At 49.6% G+C, this 16,506-nt stretch overlaps 5 protein-coding genes across 5 annotated transcripts; 3 read left to right on the forward strand and 2 right to left on the reverse strand.

The window, feature by feature from the left end:
* Window positions 1-4,100: 4,100 nt before the first annotated feature.
* On the forward strand, window positions 4,101-4,778 carry M406DRAFT_354832 (alpha/beta-hydrolase). Its single transcript, XM_040923001.1, has one exon. The coding sequence runs from the start codon at window positions 4,106-4,108 to the stop codon at window positions 4,721-4,723; it is 618 nt and encodes a 205-aa protein (XP_040782326.1). The 5' UTR covers window positions 4,101-4,105; the 3' UTR covers window positions 4,724-4,778.
* A 146-nt stretch (window positions 4,779-4,924) lies between these two features.
* On the reverse strand, window positions 4,925-5,442 carry M406DRAFT_246138 (uncharacterized protein; the record flags this gene model as incomplete). The annotated part of the gene is made up of 3 exons (XM_040916393.1): window positions 4,925-5,042; window positions 5,099-5,126; window positions 5,193-5,442. 3 exons carry the CDS (start codon window positions 5,440-5,442, stop codon window positions 4,925-4,927), a joined length of 396 nt encoding a protein of 131 aa, XP_040782327.1.
* Window positions 5,443-7,053: 1,611 nt separating this feature from the next.
* M406DRAFT_11270 (uncharacterized protein) lies at window positions 7,054-10,309 on the reverse strand (the record flags this gene model as incomplete). Its single annotated transcript, XM_040915366.1, has 4 exons — window positions 7,054-7,446; window positions 7,675-8,006; window positions 8,058-9,356; window positions 9,427-10,309. Coding segments are annotated over 4 exons (2,907 nt in total), but the record flags the coding sequence as incomplete, so codon positions are not given.
* A 1,409-nt stretch (window positions 10,310-11,718) lies between these two features.
* M406DRAFT_230562 (uncharacterized protein) lies at window positions 11,719-12,724 on the forward strand (the record flags this gene model as incomplete). Its single annotated transcript, XM_040915845.1, has 2 exons — window positions 11,719-11,821; window positions 11,883-12,724. Coding segments are annotated over 2 exons (945 nt in total), but the record flags the coding sequence as incomplete, so codon positions are not given.
* A 1,374-nt stretch (window positions 12,725-14,098) lies between these two features.
* Window positions 14,099-16,173, forward strand: M406DRAFT_286303 (FAD-binding domain-containing protein). The gene is made up of 4 exons (XM_040918667.1): window positions 14,099-14,415; window positions 14,480-14,885; window positions 14,940-15,818; window positions 15,888-16,173. Exons 1-4 carry the CDS (start codon window positions 14,123-14,125, stop codon window positions 16,062-16,064), a joined length of 1,755 nt encoding a protein of 584 aa, XP_040782330.1. The 5' UTR covers window positions 14,099-14,122; the 3' UTR covers window positions 16,065-16,173.
* Window positions 16,174-16,506: the final 333 nt, after the last annotated feature.

Raw genomic sequence — 16,506 nt, forward strand, 5'->3', positions numbered from 1 at the left:
CCGCGGTAATTTCGCCTCATAGATTGCGCGTTCCCACGATTCTTATGCAGGACTTGTCCATCAGCATCATGTAGAACGACGGTCCATTATCGTTAGGGTCGACAACTCTTCAGGATTGTCGTGGAGGGAGAGGATCCGGAAGGGAAGGGGAAAGGGGGGCGGGGTGGGTTAGGAAAGAGAGAAAAGAGGAGTTATCCTGAACCCGTCCCCGTCAGTGGCGATGAAGAAAGGTGTCGCTGGCTTGTTAGTGAGCAGGGGAGAAAACAGAGGGTTGATTGTTTGAAGATGAAGATGTCGTCCTCGATCAAAGCTTCACAAAGAACTAGGTCAGGAACCTGGCGCTGCTGTCTCTCTCTCTCTCCGCGACCGTGGTGAAAAGAGAGGCGTTCCAAAGGCCAGAACCTAAGAACCGGACCAGGACCGGGTAATTTCCACGTGCATCAAGTGGACCGCCTTCAGGGCAGTTTATCGCCATCCTTGCGCCAGGCCCCCTGGTGTCCCGAGTGGGTTGGATTAGGTTGGGAGGAGCGCATCGAAGGGAGAGGGGGGAGAGACTCCACCACGCCAACGATGCAGATGCCCGACATGGCAAGGCTCGTTGCGGTAGGGCATGCTTCATCTGGAATGTCCCGTCTTGCTGTGTGCCTTTTTCTTTTTCTGGACGGTTGAGAAAGAGAGAGAGGATCAAGACGCAGATTTGGCAGGACGTAATACCGTTCCCCTTTCCGCCCCCCTCTTCTTTGGTTGATTATCCATCATATTTTCTCAATCCGAGACATCACAACAGATCTATCGACCAGCGTTTCACTTTAAGATCTCGTTCTGGCCACTTCGTTCTGGTCCCCCACCATATCATATGACTTGGTCCAAGGATTTCCCTTTGCTCTGATGGGGTTGCAATACTATTTTATCACCCGCTTCTCTGGCCCTCCCTCCGCCCCCACAAACCGTCTCAAGCGTCGCTTCACATTGCCCGAACTAGTCTAGAATATGGGACCGTTCCCGCTCTCACCCTGGAACCGGAAGCACAGTGCCGGGGCTTTTGACCCGTACAGGCTTCGCGAGTTACCTACTGAACAGGTACAGCACAGGGCCTTGTGGAGGGGCCGCAATCCTGTTTGCCTGCAGCGCTTTCACGTACTATGTCTGAATCCGCATCCTTTTTGTCAATATAAAAACAATATCTCGGGAATCTCATTTCGAGTGGAGCTGCGACGAGAGGCATGCTTTCACCTTCCTTCATAAGCTTCAATGGTTCGGAGCTGAGTCCAGGGCCATACGAGGCTCGTGCGAGTCACGTTGATAACCTTGGCAGCAGGACCTGTAGATCAATTTAGCATGTGATGGAAGATTCCGATCGATGGATGGGCAGAGAGGTAGGGGTTCCCTATATCAAAAGCAAAAAAAATCTTAGGAGACGAGTAGAAGAAGAAGAAAAAAGGGTTCACATTTATTCTCCCAGTAATTACGTGACCCGACACCCATGAAACGTTCAAAGTAATTAAACGATACGACTTACTTATTACTCCTGTATTATGGACACGTCTTCCAAGGTCGGTAACGCACCATTGTCTTTACATAGTGGAACAAACGTCTTACATGGCCAAAAGAAAAAAAAAAGAAGGGAAAAAAAGGTGGGGATATTTCTCTAAGAAAATTGGCATCGATATTTTATTAGCGCAGAATTGCAGAATTTAAACAAATTTCTGCTCTATTCCACAACATTGATCAAGTTCGGAAAGCATTCATTCAGAAATTTAGTCTTCTCTTTGGGCCAACTTGTGGAGACGGGCATTAATCAAACATTTGGACCGCGTCCTCCTCCTTGAACTGCACCGCGAGCAAACACTTCATCTTGCAGGTCAAACATCCCTTCTCCTTTCTTACAATACTATCACCTAGATAGAGAAGCTAAATGGCCTGTGCCCCCTCGGTGACATAAAGGGGTTGCGCCACTTCGTTATCAGAGACCAAATAAGCCCGACGGTATGGATCTTCAACACATGCAAAGATTTGAAGGTCATATTCTCATATCCGATGGATTGATACTTGCTACATATCACGATCTGTCCCCTCTTCGCCCTCGTCATCCTCCTCCTATCTCCCCACTCTAGTTCAGACTTGACCGCTTTTCGTCGAAAGGTAGTGGGTTACTGATAGAATTAGACGCACCAGCCTTAAGAGCGCTCTAAATGAGCAGCGGTCAGACTCATTGAATAGTGGACTAACAATTCAAACGCTGACTCACAACTGTGGTACCATAGTACGTACTCGTTGAACAAGATTAGCATGAATTTATTTCTTCTTCCGCTGAGCTAGAAACATGTCAAAGTGCGCACAGGGATCCAGCACGCGGAGTTTTCCGTCATGCATATCTCCCGCACGCGCGCGCACCTGAGATCAAAGTAATCATTCAGTCGCTATTTACAGTGGGGGCTCGGAAACCGAAGGGTATAGTCCTCTGGGATGCTACCCTGCTCAAAATGACGTTCGTGGCAATATCATACTAAACGGATGGGGGTAGTAACTGTGTACACGGACCAAGTTGTCTGGCAGACAGGGGCGACAGTACTGAAAGTTTTGTTGGGAGCTGTTGGGCGCTCTAACGGCTTTTCTTTTATATTGATACTAGCACTGCAGACCGAACAGTGTGGCTGCAGAGAGGGATAACCAATTCTGTTCTCCATGAGCGGTGACCTCTCGAAGCAAAAAAAAAATCAGGTACATTATGGGCACCGGATATGGTCACAGCTCCTCTTACATAGACCTTCATGCAATTCTGGGTGACAACGCCGGCCAAGTCTCGACTAGAACAAGACTAGATGTTGTCAGTTTGATTGCAAGACGCTGAGGGAGATTCTGTGATCGGGAACGATGACTGAGGCACAAGGCCACATGGCGGAAACGACTGATTGCCAACTCCCATATTCACACATACTGGTGGGTTCAATCATTTCCCCATAGATCTGAACAAAAATACACACATCTCAAAGCCTATGCATATTTTTCGAAGACGAATATCGTGTGTTCGTCCACAGACTTGTCTCTGACATTGACGGCTCGTCAAAAGTCCTCTGTCTACCGTACAATTCTCACCATCCTCAGAACTACCACTAAAAGACACGCAGGTTATGCAGAACTGATATAAATTGACTGACAATGAGACTTGGTAGGGTGGATTGAGCTCGAGCACCATCTAGCATCCAATATTAATAGAAATTTGCGTTGACAAACGCGGGGATATTATAAACACAGGCATGATTGAAAGTCTTCTGTGGCCAAGGTCTTGTATCTTTTTCATTCATTTTTATAGAAATAAATGCAGCTTTTAACAAACAGACGCAACCATGACTTGCATTGGTTGTATAGAAGTAAGGTTCTGAAGCTCGCCCGGAACTCAAGGCCCTCTACAAATGCATGGCTGTCAACACTCAAACGGGGGTAAGCAGCAAAGGGCGCAAAATGTCTTGGAAGGGCGCGGTTACTACAACGACTATTAATCACTACAGTAGGCCCCATTAGTGTTGGTGCAGGTTACATTGTTCTGTGCTGTACGAAATGGTTTCTAAGATCGCCTCAGTCAGGATCCCCGTTTTCTGTCGTCCGAAATCTTGGTTTGTCGAAACCTACAAATCCAATTCTCTGGCCTTTGGCAACAATAATTCGATTAATCAACCAACTACACAGACTGCATCAACTCCGAGCTCCGGAAATGTCGACCAAGTACTTCACAGCTGAGCCAGATCTCAACCTAAATGCCGGCAGCCCGTCTCAGAATGCATCTTATACCCTCGCCTACCGCACATATGGTTCACCGGGCCAGCCCGCGATTCTGATACCCACATGTTACAATGGAACACTGGACGACACGCTGACGTTCCTCTGGACTGCTGGGGCCGATGGAAAGCCACCAATCATCGCATCGTATCTGATAATCCTATGCGGCCTTCTTGGTGGCGGTGAATCATCCAGCCCGTCCAACGCACACCCATCTATGAGGGGACCAGCCTTCCCAGATACAACGTATGAAGACAACATTCGCTTGCAGTATGCTCTATGCCAAGCACTGGGGGTCAAGAAGCTTGCAGCATATATTGGCTTCTCTATGGGCGGCCAGCAGGCTTTCCATATGGCCGTTCTCTATCCTGACTTTGTGGAACGTGCCGTGGTGCTCTGCAGCTCGGCGCGCACCTCGTCGCACAACTGGTCTATCCTTCACGGCTTGGAGACTGCCCTTGTGAGCTCGGTGGACTGGCATGATGGACAGTACACGCAGACGGCCGTGAAAGGCACGACGGCCTTCTGGAGGATCTTCTCGACGTGGGCACTAAGTTCGGCGTGGTTTCGCGAGCGGCGCTGGGAGGGGATGGGCTACAAAACTCTACAAGAATACCTGGAGGAAATGTGGAGCGGCGGACAGGATGCTCATGACCTGCTCTGCCAGCTCCACACGTGGCAAAAAGGTGACGTCTCGCTCTATGGCCCGGAGAAGGGGGATCTTGCAGGTGCACTTGCGGGCATCAAGGCAAAGGTCCTGGTGATGCCTGGACGCACGGACAGCCTTTTCCCACCCCAGGACAGCGAGGAGGAGGTCAAACATTTGAAACACGGTGAGCTGAGTGTTATTGAAAGTGTCTGGGGTCACGCTGCTGGTGGTGGGGATGGGGGAAACGAAGACACCCAGTTCATCGCCGGTGAAATTGCACGATGGTTGACCAAATGAGATTACTTTGACTTGATTACAAAAAGTTCTTCAAAATTAAGGCAGCTGGTACTTGAATTAAGTTCGGATGAACCGGACAGGGCAAAGTCAAAATCGCATGCACAGCTCCCCGCCCCCCACCCCCGGAGCTCGATGTTCGCATAATAATATCAACATACTCTCCCATCAACGAGAGCGATCTCCACCTGGGCGGCGGCGCAATCACTCCACAATTGTCCAGGCTGAAGACAAGGTGACGTTCGATGCCTCGTCTGTATCTCGAACGTAGAAGGACTCGTTGGTAGGGCCACCCCGGAAAACGTATCCGTACCAATACCTGCTTGCTGTCAGTCCTGGCGCGTTATTCATTTCACAAGTCTATGTGAGACCACGAACCTGCCACCGTCCGAGCCGCTGTTCGTTCCTGTAGACACAAGGGTCAGCATTGAGCATGGATCGAGCGTACACAATCACAACGGTTCACACGAACCTTGCCACGAGATGGAGGAAGTGCACGCAGTGTAGGTCTCGCACTCGGCGAGGACATAGGCATCCCAGGTGGCGTCAGTCCAGTCGGTGTCATCGACAAGAGCGTTGTACCCAGCAATGATCTCCGTAGGCCACAAGTAGCTTCCTACAACCCAGTCGAGAGGGGGCTCGAGATCGACAGACGTGAAATTCTCAGCTGTGGCAAATGACGCTGCCGTGGAGGCAACAATCGCTGAGGTAAGAAACTTCATAGTTAATGTTTGAAAATAGTGTTTGATGCTGCGTTGACAGAATTAGCGAATGGCGATAGAAATGTCGAAAATTGAAGAGAAACAAAATGTTTCGTCAATGAGAGTCACTGCTCATAAATAAGAGGTCTCGATTCTTGGTACCACTCCTGTTGGACATCAATAATCATGGCAAGTAATCTGGGTTTAAAAGCGTGCTATGGTACAAGGCGGTATCCGTACCTAGACAAGAAGGTGGTTTCCGGTATGGGGACGATAAGCTGCCATGCGAACCATTTTCGACATATTGTGGCCATATATGAACGAATTTGGTGGTTAATGCGGAGTCCGGGGTAATTTGCAAGCCCGTGCTAACCGCACGTAATAAAGCAGCTTTAATTTTAGTAAACCCATTATCCGTCCTTTTAGGGAAGACAAAAAGAAAGAAGAAGGAAAGAATAAAGAATAAATCTCGACTACGTCTTCAATCCCCTCTTACCCTCTCACCTATCACCAATTGTGGGGGAGCGGACGTAAGTTGGGCTGAGTTGTAAGCCGTGCTGCCCCACGCGCTGGAAAGCGTCTCTACTTCCTTCTTTCTAGAGCGGGAACAACTACAAAGCCATTTCTACACGGTCCTCGGGAGAGCAGCGTGACCTCGCCGGGGGCGAGGGGCTAGATATGTATTTTGGCCTTACTCTTGATTGTCTCGCATGTCTGGTTCCACGGAGAAGGCCAGTGCTGTTGTGATGCTCAGCAACCTAAGCATCATTTATTTCTCTTTCTTTCTCCCCATATTCTCCTCTTCTACCATCCTCAACGCCAAAGGCGAGGTGGGAAGGCGATCCTTGTGCCCCCCCCCCGGGGGAAGGGGGGCCCTCCAACATATAGTGGCACAGTTGTTGCCAATAATGGCTTGAAATGCCCTTAGAAAATGCTATGAGGGCAATAACACCTACCAATTGTGTGATCTTATTCTGTTTCTTCGCCTGACATGAATATGCCCAAACGGCTGGCGCCACCTCGACTCTTTTTGGTGAAGGAGTTGTGAATCAAAAAGGTTGTGCCAGTCTCTTCTCTCGGAAAACCAAAAACAATAGGCAAGCAACTCAGCAAAGAAGGACAAGGAACAAGGACGACCGAAAGTTGAAGTACAACCAAGCTTGTATTTGCGAGCATATGAATGAGATGAATGATTTTATGGCTGGCAGATCTAGCTTAATTATGCTACATGAATGATATTAACACAATACGAGCATCAAATAGACGATTGCACCAAGCAGAAAAAGGCAAAAGTATAAACTAAGATGACTTGTGCCCTTAGACATTGCTATAATCATTCTTTTCATAGATTCATAATTTGTATGTATTATTAAATTGAAAACTCCTGCTGGTATGGACACCATCATCTTGCCTACTCTGTATAGTAGATGAAAGCAATATTGAATAAACTTCATTATTCTTGTGAACTCAACCATGCCTATCAGCAAGCAGCTTTACAACGCCCTCGAGCTTATGATCTGCAGCATATTCTAGCAGCGTCTTGCCACCAGAACCCCTCCAATCCATATCCACCTCGCCTGTCCCAAGAAGCAGTTTCACTACACCCTCATTTCTAGACTTGATAGCAGATAAGAGTGATGTGCGACCCCATAAATCAGCCCTGTTTATATCCACCTTGCCTGTTTCCAGGAGCAGCTTCACAATGCCTTCATATCCCTTCTCTGCAGCACATGTGAGTGCTGTGCAATTCTCTGAATCAGCCCTGTTTACATCCACCTTGCCTGTTTCCAGAAGCAGCTTCACAATGCCTTCATATCCCTTCTCTGCAGCATGCATGAGTGCTGTGCGACCCAATAAATCAGCCCTGTTTATATCCACCTTGCCTGTTTCCAGAAGCAGCTTCACAATACTCTCATGCCCTTGCTCTATAGCATGGAACATCGGTGTGTAGTAAATGTGATCTCTCGAATGAACATCAACCTTTCCTGTCTCAAGAAGCAAGCTTACAATACTCTCATGACCATTCTCTGCAGCCAGGGAGAGTGGTGTTTTGCCATATTTGCCTTTCGAAGCAACGTCAACCCTGCCTAACTCAAGAAGCAGCTTCACTATACTCTCATAACCCTTGCATACAGCCCATTCGAGCAGTTGTCGGTGTTTTGAAGCTGCAATCTTCTGCTTATGCTCTGATGGTTTCACAGGGGTATTGCCGTCCCTTGAAAGCTTCAACTCCTGTTGCAAGATTGCTTGAACTGCATCTTTATGATTGTTTTCAAAGGCAGCGAAAAGAGGATAGCCATATCGCTGTCCTTCAATATCGAGAATTGGATTGTGTTGAAGTTGTGTGTTCAATAACCTGATCCAGTTGCCCTCTGCTAGAAGATACAGAAGACTCGCGGTTGGCGTGTAACGGCGGATTTCGCGCTTCTCGACCAGGTTCTTTAGATTGATCCAAGCTCCGAGGGGAAATTGCTCCAAAAAGGTGCCTTGTGGTAATCCAGCCGCTGCTTCATTGGCATGATAGAACACCTGAAGGGCGGCGTATTCGAGAAAGGGGTATTTCTCCGTAAGGAGCTGTCGCATCGCTTTCGCTTCGTCCGAAAATGCCTTTGGCAGTGATGCACCTGTGAGCACACCACGCTTAGCCAAGTACCCGGAGATGTCGAGTCCGAGGTAGATTTGGCAGCACTGTTTCAGTCTATCATGGCTCGAGCTCTGAATGTCTTCTCCAAGCTCACGCCATAGATCATGGAAACCGTGATCCTTGATAAGGAAGTCTCGCACGGATTCGTGGATGAACTGAACCGTTCGGTGCTTAGACTTTGTGACTTCTGCAAGTCCTTTCGAAGAGCTCAGAACAAAGCGGTCCATGCTGTCTGCGTTCTGATACTCCGGATCCCATTCAGCCAAGCTCTCTGGGCATATGCCGGACACGACTGCGAAGTAGAACTCTTCGCGCCTCAATGGTTGCTTTGCGTAGAGTATCCATTGAATGCATAGCAGCAGTTCGGCCATGTTGTCGCTATCCCTCCGCAAAATGTCTTTGAACAATTCGCTCAGTTGATCGGGTATCTCTTGCAACCTTTTCTTCACTGCAAAGATCCGACCTCGTTCAAATTCCTTGTTGAGAATGTCGACAACGAGGACAGTCCACATGAAAACGCCGGCCGCCTTCTGAAGGACTTCATCTCTGATCTCTGCAAGCAAGCGGCCTGTCCCCGCTCTGAGACGGCCTCGCACGTATTTCTCCAGGTCTTGTCCATGACCCAGCTGGTCTTCCAGGACCAATTTCCGGCCATGCTGGATTGCGATGTAAGGGTAGTGACGACTGGAAAAGCAAATATAGAGCTTGCTTCCGTTTTCGCTAGCACCATCACCCAACGCCTCGAAGAACTCCACCATAACTCGCACTTGCTCCTCGTCACACTCATCAAGAGCGTCAACGAAGCATGTTAAACGTCGCTGGTTGAGTCGTGCTATTGCAGAGGAGAAAAGATTCTGGAGCACCTCGGCATTCCACACGAAAGATTCATTGAGACTCACAGCAGTGAGACAAAGGTCGTCCAAAACCTCCTGAAGATCTGGGAGCTTCTCCAGTAGCTGGAGTAGAATCGATCGGTACATTCCAACCACTGTCTTTTCGAGAGTATCTCCTCTTGCGTTGAAGAAGAACGAGATGACAGCCGCATCATCAAACGCATTCCATTTTGCTTTTGCGAAAGCATACTTCATCAAGGTCGACTTCCCTGAACCAGGCTTACCATTGATCCATAGAAATCCCCGATGGCTGTCAAATTTGGCAGGATCCAGCCAATCTGTGTAGTCTGGATGTCTGAGCAGCCACTCGCATGTTTTATAATAGGCCGCTTTGATGTTGGAGTATCGGGAATCAAGTTGGTCGAACCTCAGAGAACCCAACAAAAACTCTCGGTGTTCTCGCAATTTCGCTTCTTATATGAACATGTAAGCGAGATACAATTTTCTGTGCGAGGCTTTGGTGCTTACCAGTAGCAGGGGTTATCACATGCTTTGCTGTCTCAATGGCTGGTATAACGTGAAGGAGTTCCTTGGTGTATGCTGCTGCTGTTGCAGCTGCGTATCGTTGCCATTGTTTGCTCTTGTGCGAATCCGAATAGTCGCAAATTCCACGAATAACCAGGCACGGGAAGTGATCTGTCAAGCCTGCCGCCTCCATCTCAAAGCAAAGAATCCCCAGAACTTGGGCTGCCTTGTCCCGTGTCTTCCCATGTTTCATGACCTGGTTGCCGGAAGCAATGACCCCATAATGGATCTCTGGGTTGTTGTTCTTTCGGGGGGATCGTAGCAGTAGTTTTGCGCGATCGCAGTGCTCGCAGTCGTCCGTGGATTCTTGGTGATCGTATGCGCTATCAAATAAAAAGTCTTCAAGCTCACCATGACGAGAATATTGGGTCATTGCCGGATTTCGCTGAAGCATGTCGGAGAGAAGAGCAGGAATTTCGCTAAGCTGCCGTTCGTGTCTTGCTCGTAGATTGGAGACGGCCGTCATAAGCTCGTGAGGGGGCTTGTACGGAGTGCTTGTCCGCTCAAAAACACCATCTCGGACAGTCTTGCCGAAGTCGTACTGGATTACTCGGTCGCCCACCACGATATCCCCAAGACGCACATCAGCCTTTCCAGGCACTCCGCCACCAATGCCGACCATGAATCCCATCCGTATGGAGGGAAAGCTCCGAAGCATGTTGTTCGCCACGGTTGCCGCGTTGGTGGTGCCATACTGTCCTGATGGAAGGCATGCAATGATGATGTTGTGCATGCCAATATTTCCGAAGGTATAGGTATTGCTGTCATTGGGACGACTACATGGGCTCTCATGTGTCTTATCCAGCATAGCCTGCGCCGCGGCCAACTCAATGGGAAGTGCGCAGATCCAACCAAAGATGTAGTCATCTGGTGAAAACTTCTCCGAGATCCGGTTTTCCAAATGCGCACGCGTGTCATCATGACTGCGGCGATTCGGTTTCGAGCGTTTCGAGGCAGAACCCAGCCGATCATGCTCAACAAAGGCGCTGTCGCATGACCTCTTACTATTGGTGGCGTCGTTCATGGCGGCTATACGAATTGCTTGAAGCTCGGGGGAGTTCACAGCATCGGGAGCTGCACCTGCATCAAACCCACATCACCAAGTGAGTTGATGACACTCAGTCGCGGAAATGGACTGTGGAGATGGATTTCTCCAGAAGAAGAAGTTCGAAATGTGAAAGGCAGATGCGTAGGATAAAGTTGTGATGAAGCAAGGTTTCATCAGGATGTGTGGAAGAAAACGATGAGCGAGGTTAGCAATTCCCCTCACAGGTGCTGCAAGCAGGCGGTGGCAGTGCAATACGTAACATGCAGTCAGCAGCATAGCCGCCAACTCCGCAGGCAAACTTTAACCTATAGAGACTCGAAAATACCACTGAGGTGCAATTGAGGGACCCACGCTCACCCGTCGTGGCCGTAGCTAACACGCGCGCGCAAGGAGCAGCTTGTGGCATCGGAAGGCTTCGTCGAATGGACATGGTATTCATGAATCACACTACGATATTGCGCAGCACATTCTCATCAATTCGGCCAAAGCCCTTTGCCGATACCAAGAACTCGTTGATCTCTGATCTGGAAGTAAAGAGCGCGAGGCCGGACGTGGCACAAATGTCTTGGGTGCATATTGCGCGCAATACGACAGTAGCACTCGATGCGCCACTACAACTCACCCTCGTTTGGTTGACACGTTTTTTGCTGTACAGGGGTCCTGTTAGCATGGTGGGTTGCAGTAAGAGGGTCTCAATGACAAACGTTGTTCAGCCGCTTTTTCAACGCGCAAAGCGTACTTAAGATGGATTCTGCAGTCGACGTGATTATTTGTCCAGTTATCTATTACATATCAACCTAGTGTTAACAGGGTAGTCACCAACGGCGAGTTAGTAACCTCAATCGACCCTCCCCCCTTGACTCTGGGATACCTCACCGTTGTCATGCCCCGCGCCAGCACTCAGAGCTGCCCGAGTGTAGATGTCTACCATTGGAGAGACGGTATGTCAAATTCCCTATTAAGACAGGACTCATCACTAAATCACTGTTCAGTGGCAGGTAGCCGCCTCTTGCAGCGGCAGAGAGCATGTTTAGAGGACTTCACTGGCCTGCATGATCTGCCTGGAGGGTCATTTGGGGACTTCAAAGTTCATGTCATGTCTGTCGAGTCTGCCCGCCGATGCCGACTACCAGCTCACACGTTGTAGCGTTGCAAGAACAGATGATATCCAGGCGTGCCAGGGTTGCCGACGGTCCCTGACGGAAGCTTTCTCTATACCCGAGCTATGGTGGTCCGCGTACCGCCGGAATCTGAACGGGTATTTTGGCTGCGAGGTGACGCAGGACGCCAGTAGGTGCCCCAGCATGTTCTTGATCGTCATATGAATTAGCTCTGATATTAAAGTGAATAGATGCTGTAGACACGTGGGCATTATTCGAAGTGAAGATGATCAATGGCAGTCTCGACTACAAGTGGTTGAAGATCGATATCTTTACGCGCTGGCTGCGTTCCGCGGGACACACGGTCATTCTGCTGTTCGATATCCAGCAAGCTGTCCTTGATCAACTGCTACTGCTGATCGGTAGCATAGGCGCGGGCTGTCTTGACGACCCCTTTTGGGCCTATTCACCTGTCTTGGAGGCAGTCTTGGGCCTTGAGGACTCCGCGGTGTGGGCTGTGCGCGACCAGGTCAGGGCTATCGAGAAAGATGTTCTGTCCAGAGGTGCTCCGCCCCGGCCAGCATACAGACACCTGCACGATCTAGCCCGGCACGCTATTCACGCAACAGAGGCATTGGAGGTAGTGAATCAGACAGTAGACCACATACTGGCGCGACACACCGAATACGCAAGGCCAGGACCTCGCTGCCCTACCGCCGTATCAGGCCTCCATTCTCGTCTGCAATACGGCAAGACCGTGCTCAGCAGTCTACGGCACCGGTCTATATCGAACGAAAAGCGCCTCCAAAATGAGATTCAGCTTGCCTTCAACACTGTCGCACAGTATGACGCAGGCACATCCGTGGAGATCAGCCGCGCGGCCCAGGTCGACAGTGCGGCAATGAGGACCATTTCTGTCGTCACCCTCGCTCTCCTTCCGCCTACCTTCGTGTCTGCTATATTTAGCATGTCTTTCTTCGACTATGAGGCTGGCGGGGACTGGACTGTGTCTGAAAAGTTTTGGATATACTGGGCGTTTGCGATCCCAACTACCTTTGTCGCCCTGGCGATGTGGCACTATTGGGATAAAGTCTCTGGCTTCTCCTGTCATCGCCGTTGACCAACGAGCCTTCCATTGGCAACGCCGCCTCACCAACAGCTGTGCCATTTCTTTCGGAACCATGATGTCACGGGAGCAGAACCGGTGCGGACGCCGAAGGCTTAAGCACCAATCAAATCAGTGTTCTTTTTGAGTCTCTATTGCCCTTAGGCATATAGGCCCTCAGCATCCCACATCCTCAGAATCGTCAAGATCAGAACCAAATATAAAGCATTGCCTGATACAGGGATTACAGCAGTCCTGAATTTCTTTTTTGGCACTCCAAACCTATATAGAGGGCCTCGATGAGGGTCCTCGAAATAAATTTAAATAGATGATATCAAGCTTCTAGTCATCCTTTCAAGAGGCATCAAGAACAGTCCCAGAGATCCTCAAGATGTCCTCAGTCTTGCCACCTTTTCAGCTCAATGGAGAGGCAGCGGAATCATTTTGCAAGGCGCCAGTGCTCCTGCTATTCACCCATAGCTAAGTAGTTATCCTCCTGCTGGGTATTCTTGCCCCTTCTCTGCTCTCTCCCTTCCTCCTTCATGTCTCTGAACTTTTGCAGAGAATTTTCTCCAAGACCTGTTCCTTCCATATTCTTCCATAACACCTGACTTTGCCAAATTTGTTTATATACATTCACCATGAACTATATGATAACCCTTATAGATATATGACATGTACCGTCCCTGGCATGTAGAAGTGGGAAATGACTTCCATACCATAGTCAGTAAATCTGAAGAAGGTGCATACAAGGTGTAGGGTGATCCCAAGAACAGAAAATTTGTGCTTGAACAGGTATATGCTGTGCAACCCAAATGTCGAGTCCGGCATAGGCCGTCTCCGTTTCCGAGCCGCCCAATCAGTTCACCTGCGGTCCAGAACTCCTGGCTACGAAAACAAGATGGTGGTAGCAGAGGGGTGTGGTATCGCTTTCAAGAATCTAAGTCCTCATCTGTAATTGTGGCGCTGCTTTAGCTGGCCTGAACTAGGGAAAAGATACTCCTTGCCTTCGAGCTTGGCATGATGACCGAAGCGTATTATTGCATGCATCCGACGGTCCCAGATTATCAGCGCTTCACCTTACCCAGATGAGAAATACTGCTGACTGGCTACTAGATAGCGCCACAACTTGCATGAGGTCTCAGACACCTAAAGCGGTCGTATTCTGCCGTCAGTGTCTGCAGATCTGATCGGTACCGGCCGGCCATCCTTCCTTTCTCGGCTGGGAGTGAACAGTCAAGCGCATGGTTGTGAGTAAGCCCACGATCAGATCACCAAGATAAGGTATAAATGGATATCGTTAGCAGCCATGTGTTCTCATTTCCTTTCTCAATCTTGATCATCAACTCACGTAGTTGGATCTATCCGCTGCTGTAAAGATTGCAAATGGCTTTCAGGCTCCTCAGTCCAATAACACTTGCTACTTCCGTAGCTGCACTGGTTTCAACCGTGTGGAACGGGACGTCATACGCTTGCAAATGCTACCATGACGATGCCTGCTGGCCCACCAGAGATGAATGGTCCAAACTGAATTCCAGTGTTGCCGGTCGACTCGTGGTTGACGTTCCTCCTGGCAGCGTGTGTCACGATACCTTCGAAGGTCCGCTTGGCACATTGCATACATATAATGCAGCACAATGCACCAATGTTTCGACACTATTCTATGAAGAGCAATGGACGTAAGTGAGATATGCAGCAAGAAGACTTGTTGAGAAGAACGTCAGAGAGCTGACAGCCATTTAGGACCGATCAGCCTGCAGCCGAGCTTTGGACTTATTACACGAACGAAACCTGCCGACCGACGACTGACCCAAGCGATCCGTGTACGTTGGGCTTCTATGGAGTATATGTGATACTGGCTACTGAGTATGAACATATCAAGGCTGGTATTGATTTTGCACGGGAACACCAGCTCAGACTCATCGTACGAAATACGGGACACGATTTCCTTGGCCGCAGTACCGGATGGGGAGCGCTCGTCATAAACACCCACAGCTTCCAAAATGCCACATTTTCGGTGAATTATGAAGGACCTGGAAACTACACGGGTCCATCCGTGCGCGTGGGAGCCGGCGTCCAAGGACGTCAATTGCTCAGACAGGCCAACGCTGAGAACCCGCCTCTGGCACTTGTGGTCGGAGAATGTCCAGTAAGTCATCAATCTCGGTCGAGACGGACAAAGAGGTCTGACGAAACAATGTAGACAGTTGGGCCATCTGGTGGTTTTATCCAGGGCGGCGGTCATGGCCCAATGACCACGATGTATGGGCTCGCCGCAGATAATGTCTTGGAGTTCGAGGTACTCACGGCCGACGGTGAGTACAAGGTCGCAAATTCAGAGTCGAATATAGATCTCTTTTGGGCTCTGAGAGGCGGTGGGCCTGCAGCCTACGCCGTCATCTTGTCGACCACATTCAGGGCTTACGAGGACGTGCCGTCCAGTGGAGCCATTTTGAATATCAATTCGACCCATACCACGAACGAGACACTCTTCTGGGAAGCTGTGTCTATATTTCTGGGTTACTCGAACCACTTCGTGGACAGTGGTCTGTACGTGTACTACGAGCTTACGGACTTGAGGCTCCACATCCAGCCTTTTGTAGCCATCAATCAAACGACCGAGCAGCTCGATACGATCCTCCAGCCATTGTTCGATGACCTGAACTCCATAGGCCTGTCAAACTATTTCACAACAACAAAAGGCTTCGATACGCTCTTTGATCTCTACATTGATCTCTTCGAGGATGAAGAGGCCGGCGTCTCGGCGGTCACAGGCGGATGGGCGTTCGCACACGAGGATGTCGCCAACAATAATGACGGCATTGCTGCCGCGTTCCAGAACGCCATCGCGTACGGAGCTGGCATTATTGGGCATATCTGGGACCCAGGGCACAACATGCCCATTCCGAACAGCGCCACCAACCCGCGCTTCCGCAATACAAGCGACTTCGCCATCATCGCCCTGTCCGTGGCCACAAACGCAACCTGGGAGGAGAAGGAGGCTGCCCAGGCGTTGATGACATACAATCTCGATCAGGCATTCAGAGAGGCTGGACCAAATGGGTGTGGATATGTCAATGAGGTACGAAAAAAAAACTTGAGTTTTGTTCTTGTGGTCATTCAGACGTCTCGTTGCTAACGACCTGGATAGGGAGACCCAAACCAACCTGACTGGCAAACACACTTCTACGGGACCAATTACCCGGAGCTTTTGACCATTCGACAGAAATGGGATCCCACTGGTGTATTCTACTCGATCGCAACGCCTGGAACCGAAGATTGGGAAGTCATAGATTATGGGACCCGGCTGTGCAAGAGAGTTGATTGAAACTTGGTTCCAGTCTCGCCGCTCGTGAGTTCATTGGAAGAGACACGATGCTTCTAAGTATTTTGTAATATTTCGCGGCAAACCTCAAGTACATGATAACATCGAAGAGTCCGAAATCTCAACATGATTATGTACACATATGCACAGGAACTCTCCATATCTATATTGGTTGTCTCATACCTTCGCACATCATCGCCAAAGCGGAGGCTACTTACGTCAAGGGCAGTGCCGGCAAGCAGACTGACCTGGAAGAGACCAAGCAGAAGAGCTAAATGCCGAGTTCCTTGAGTGGGATGCGCATGAGTCGGGGAAAGACAGATGACCCAGTTTTACCCCGTGGGGAAACAGCGAGACTAAACCCATCCTGCAATGGTGGGTCGACAGGAAGAGGCGAAAGGGGCGAAGGGACGAGAGCTTAGAGTTTAAGCTCAGACTTCGCAGT

Source organism: Cryphonectria parasitica (genome assembly GCF_011745365.1).
Source record: "Cryphonectria parasitica EP155 unplaced genomic scaffold M406scaffold_1, whole genome shotgun sequence".
NCBI classification, from domain to species: Eukaryota; Fungi; Ascomycota; class Sordariomycetes; order Diaporthales; family Cryphonectriaceae; genus Cryphonectria; species Cryphonectria parasitica.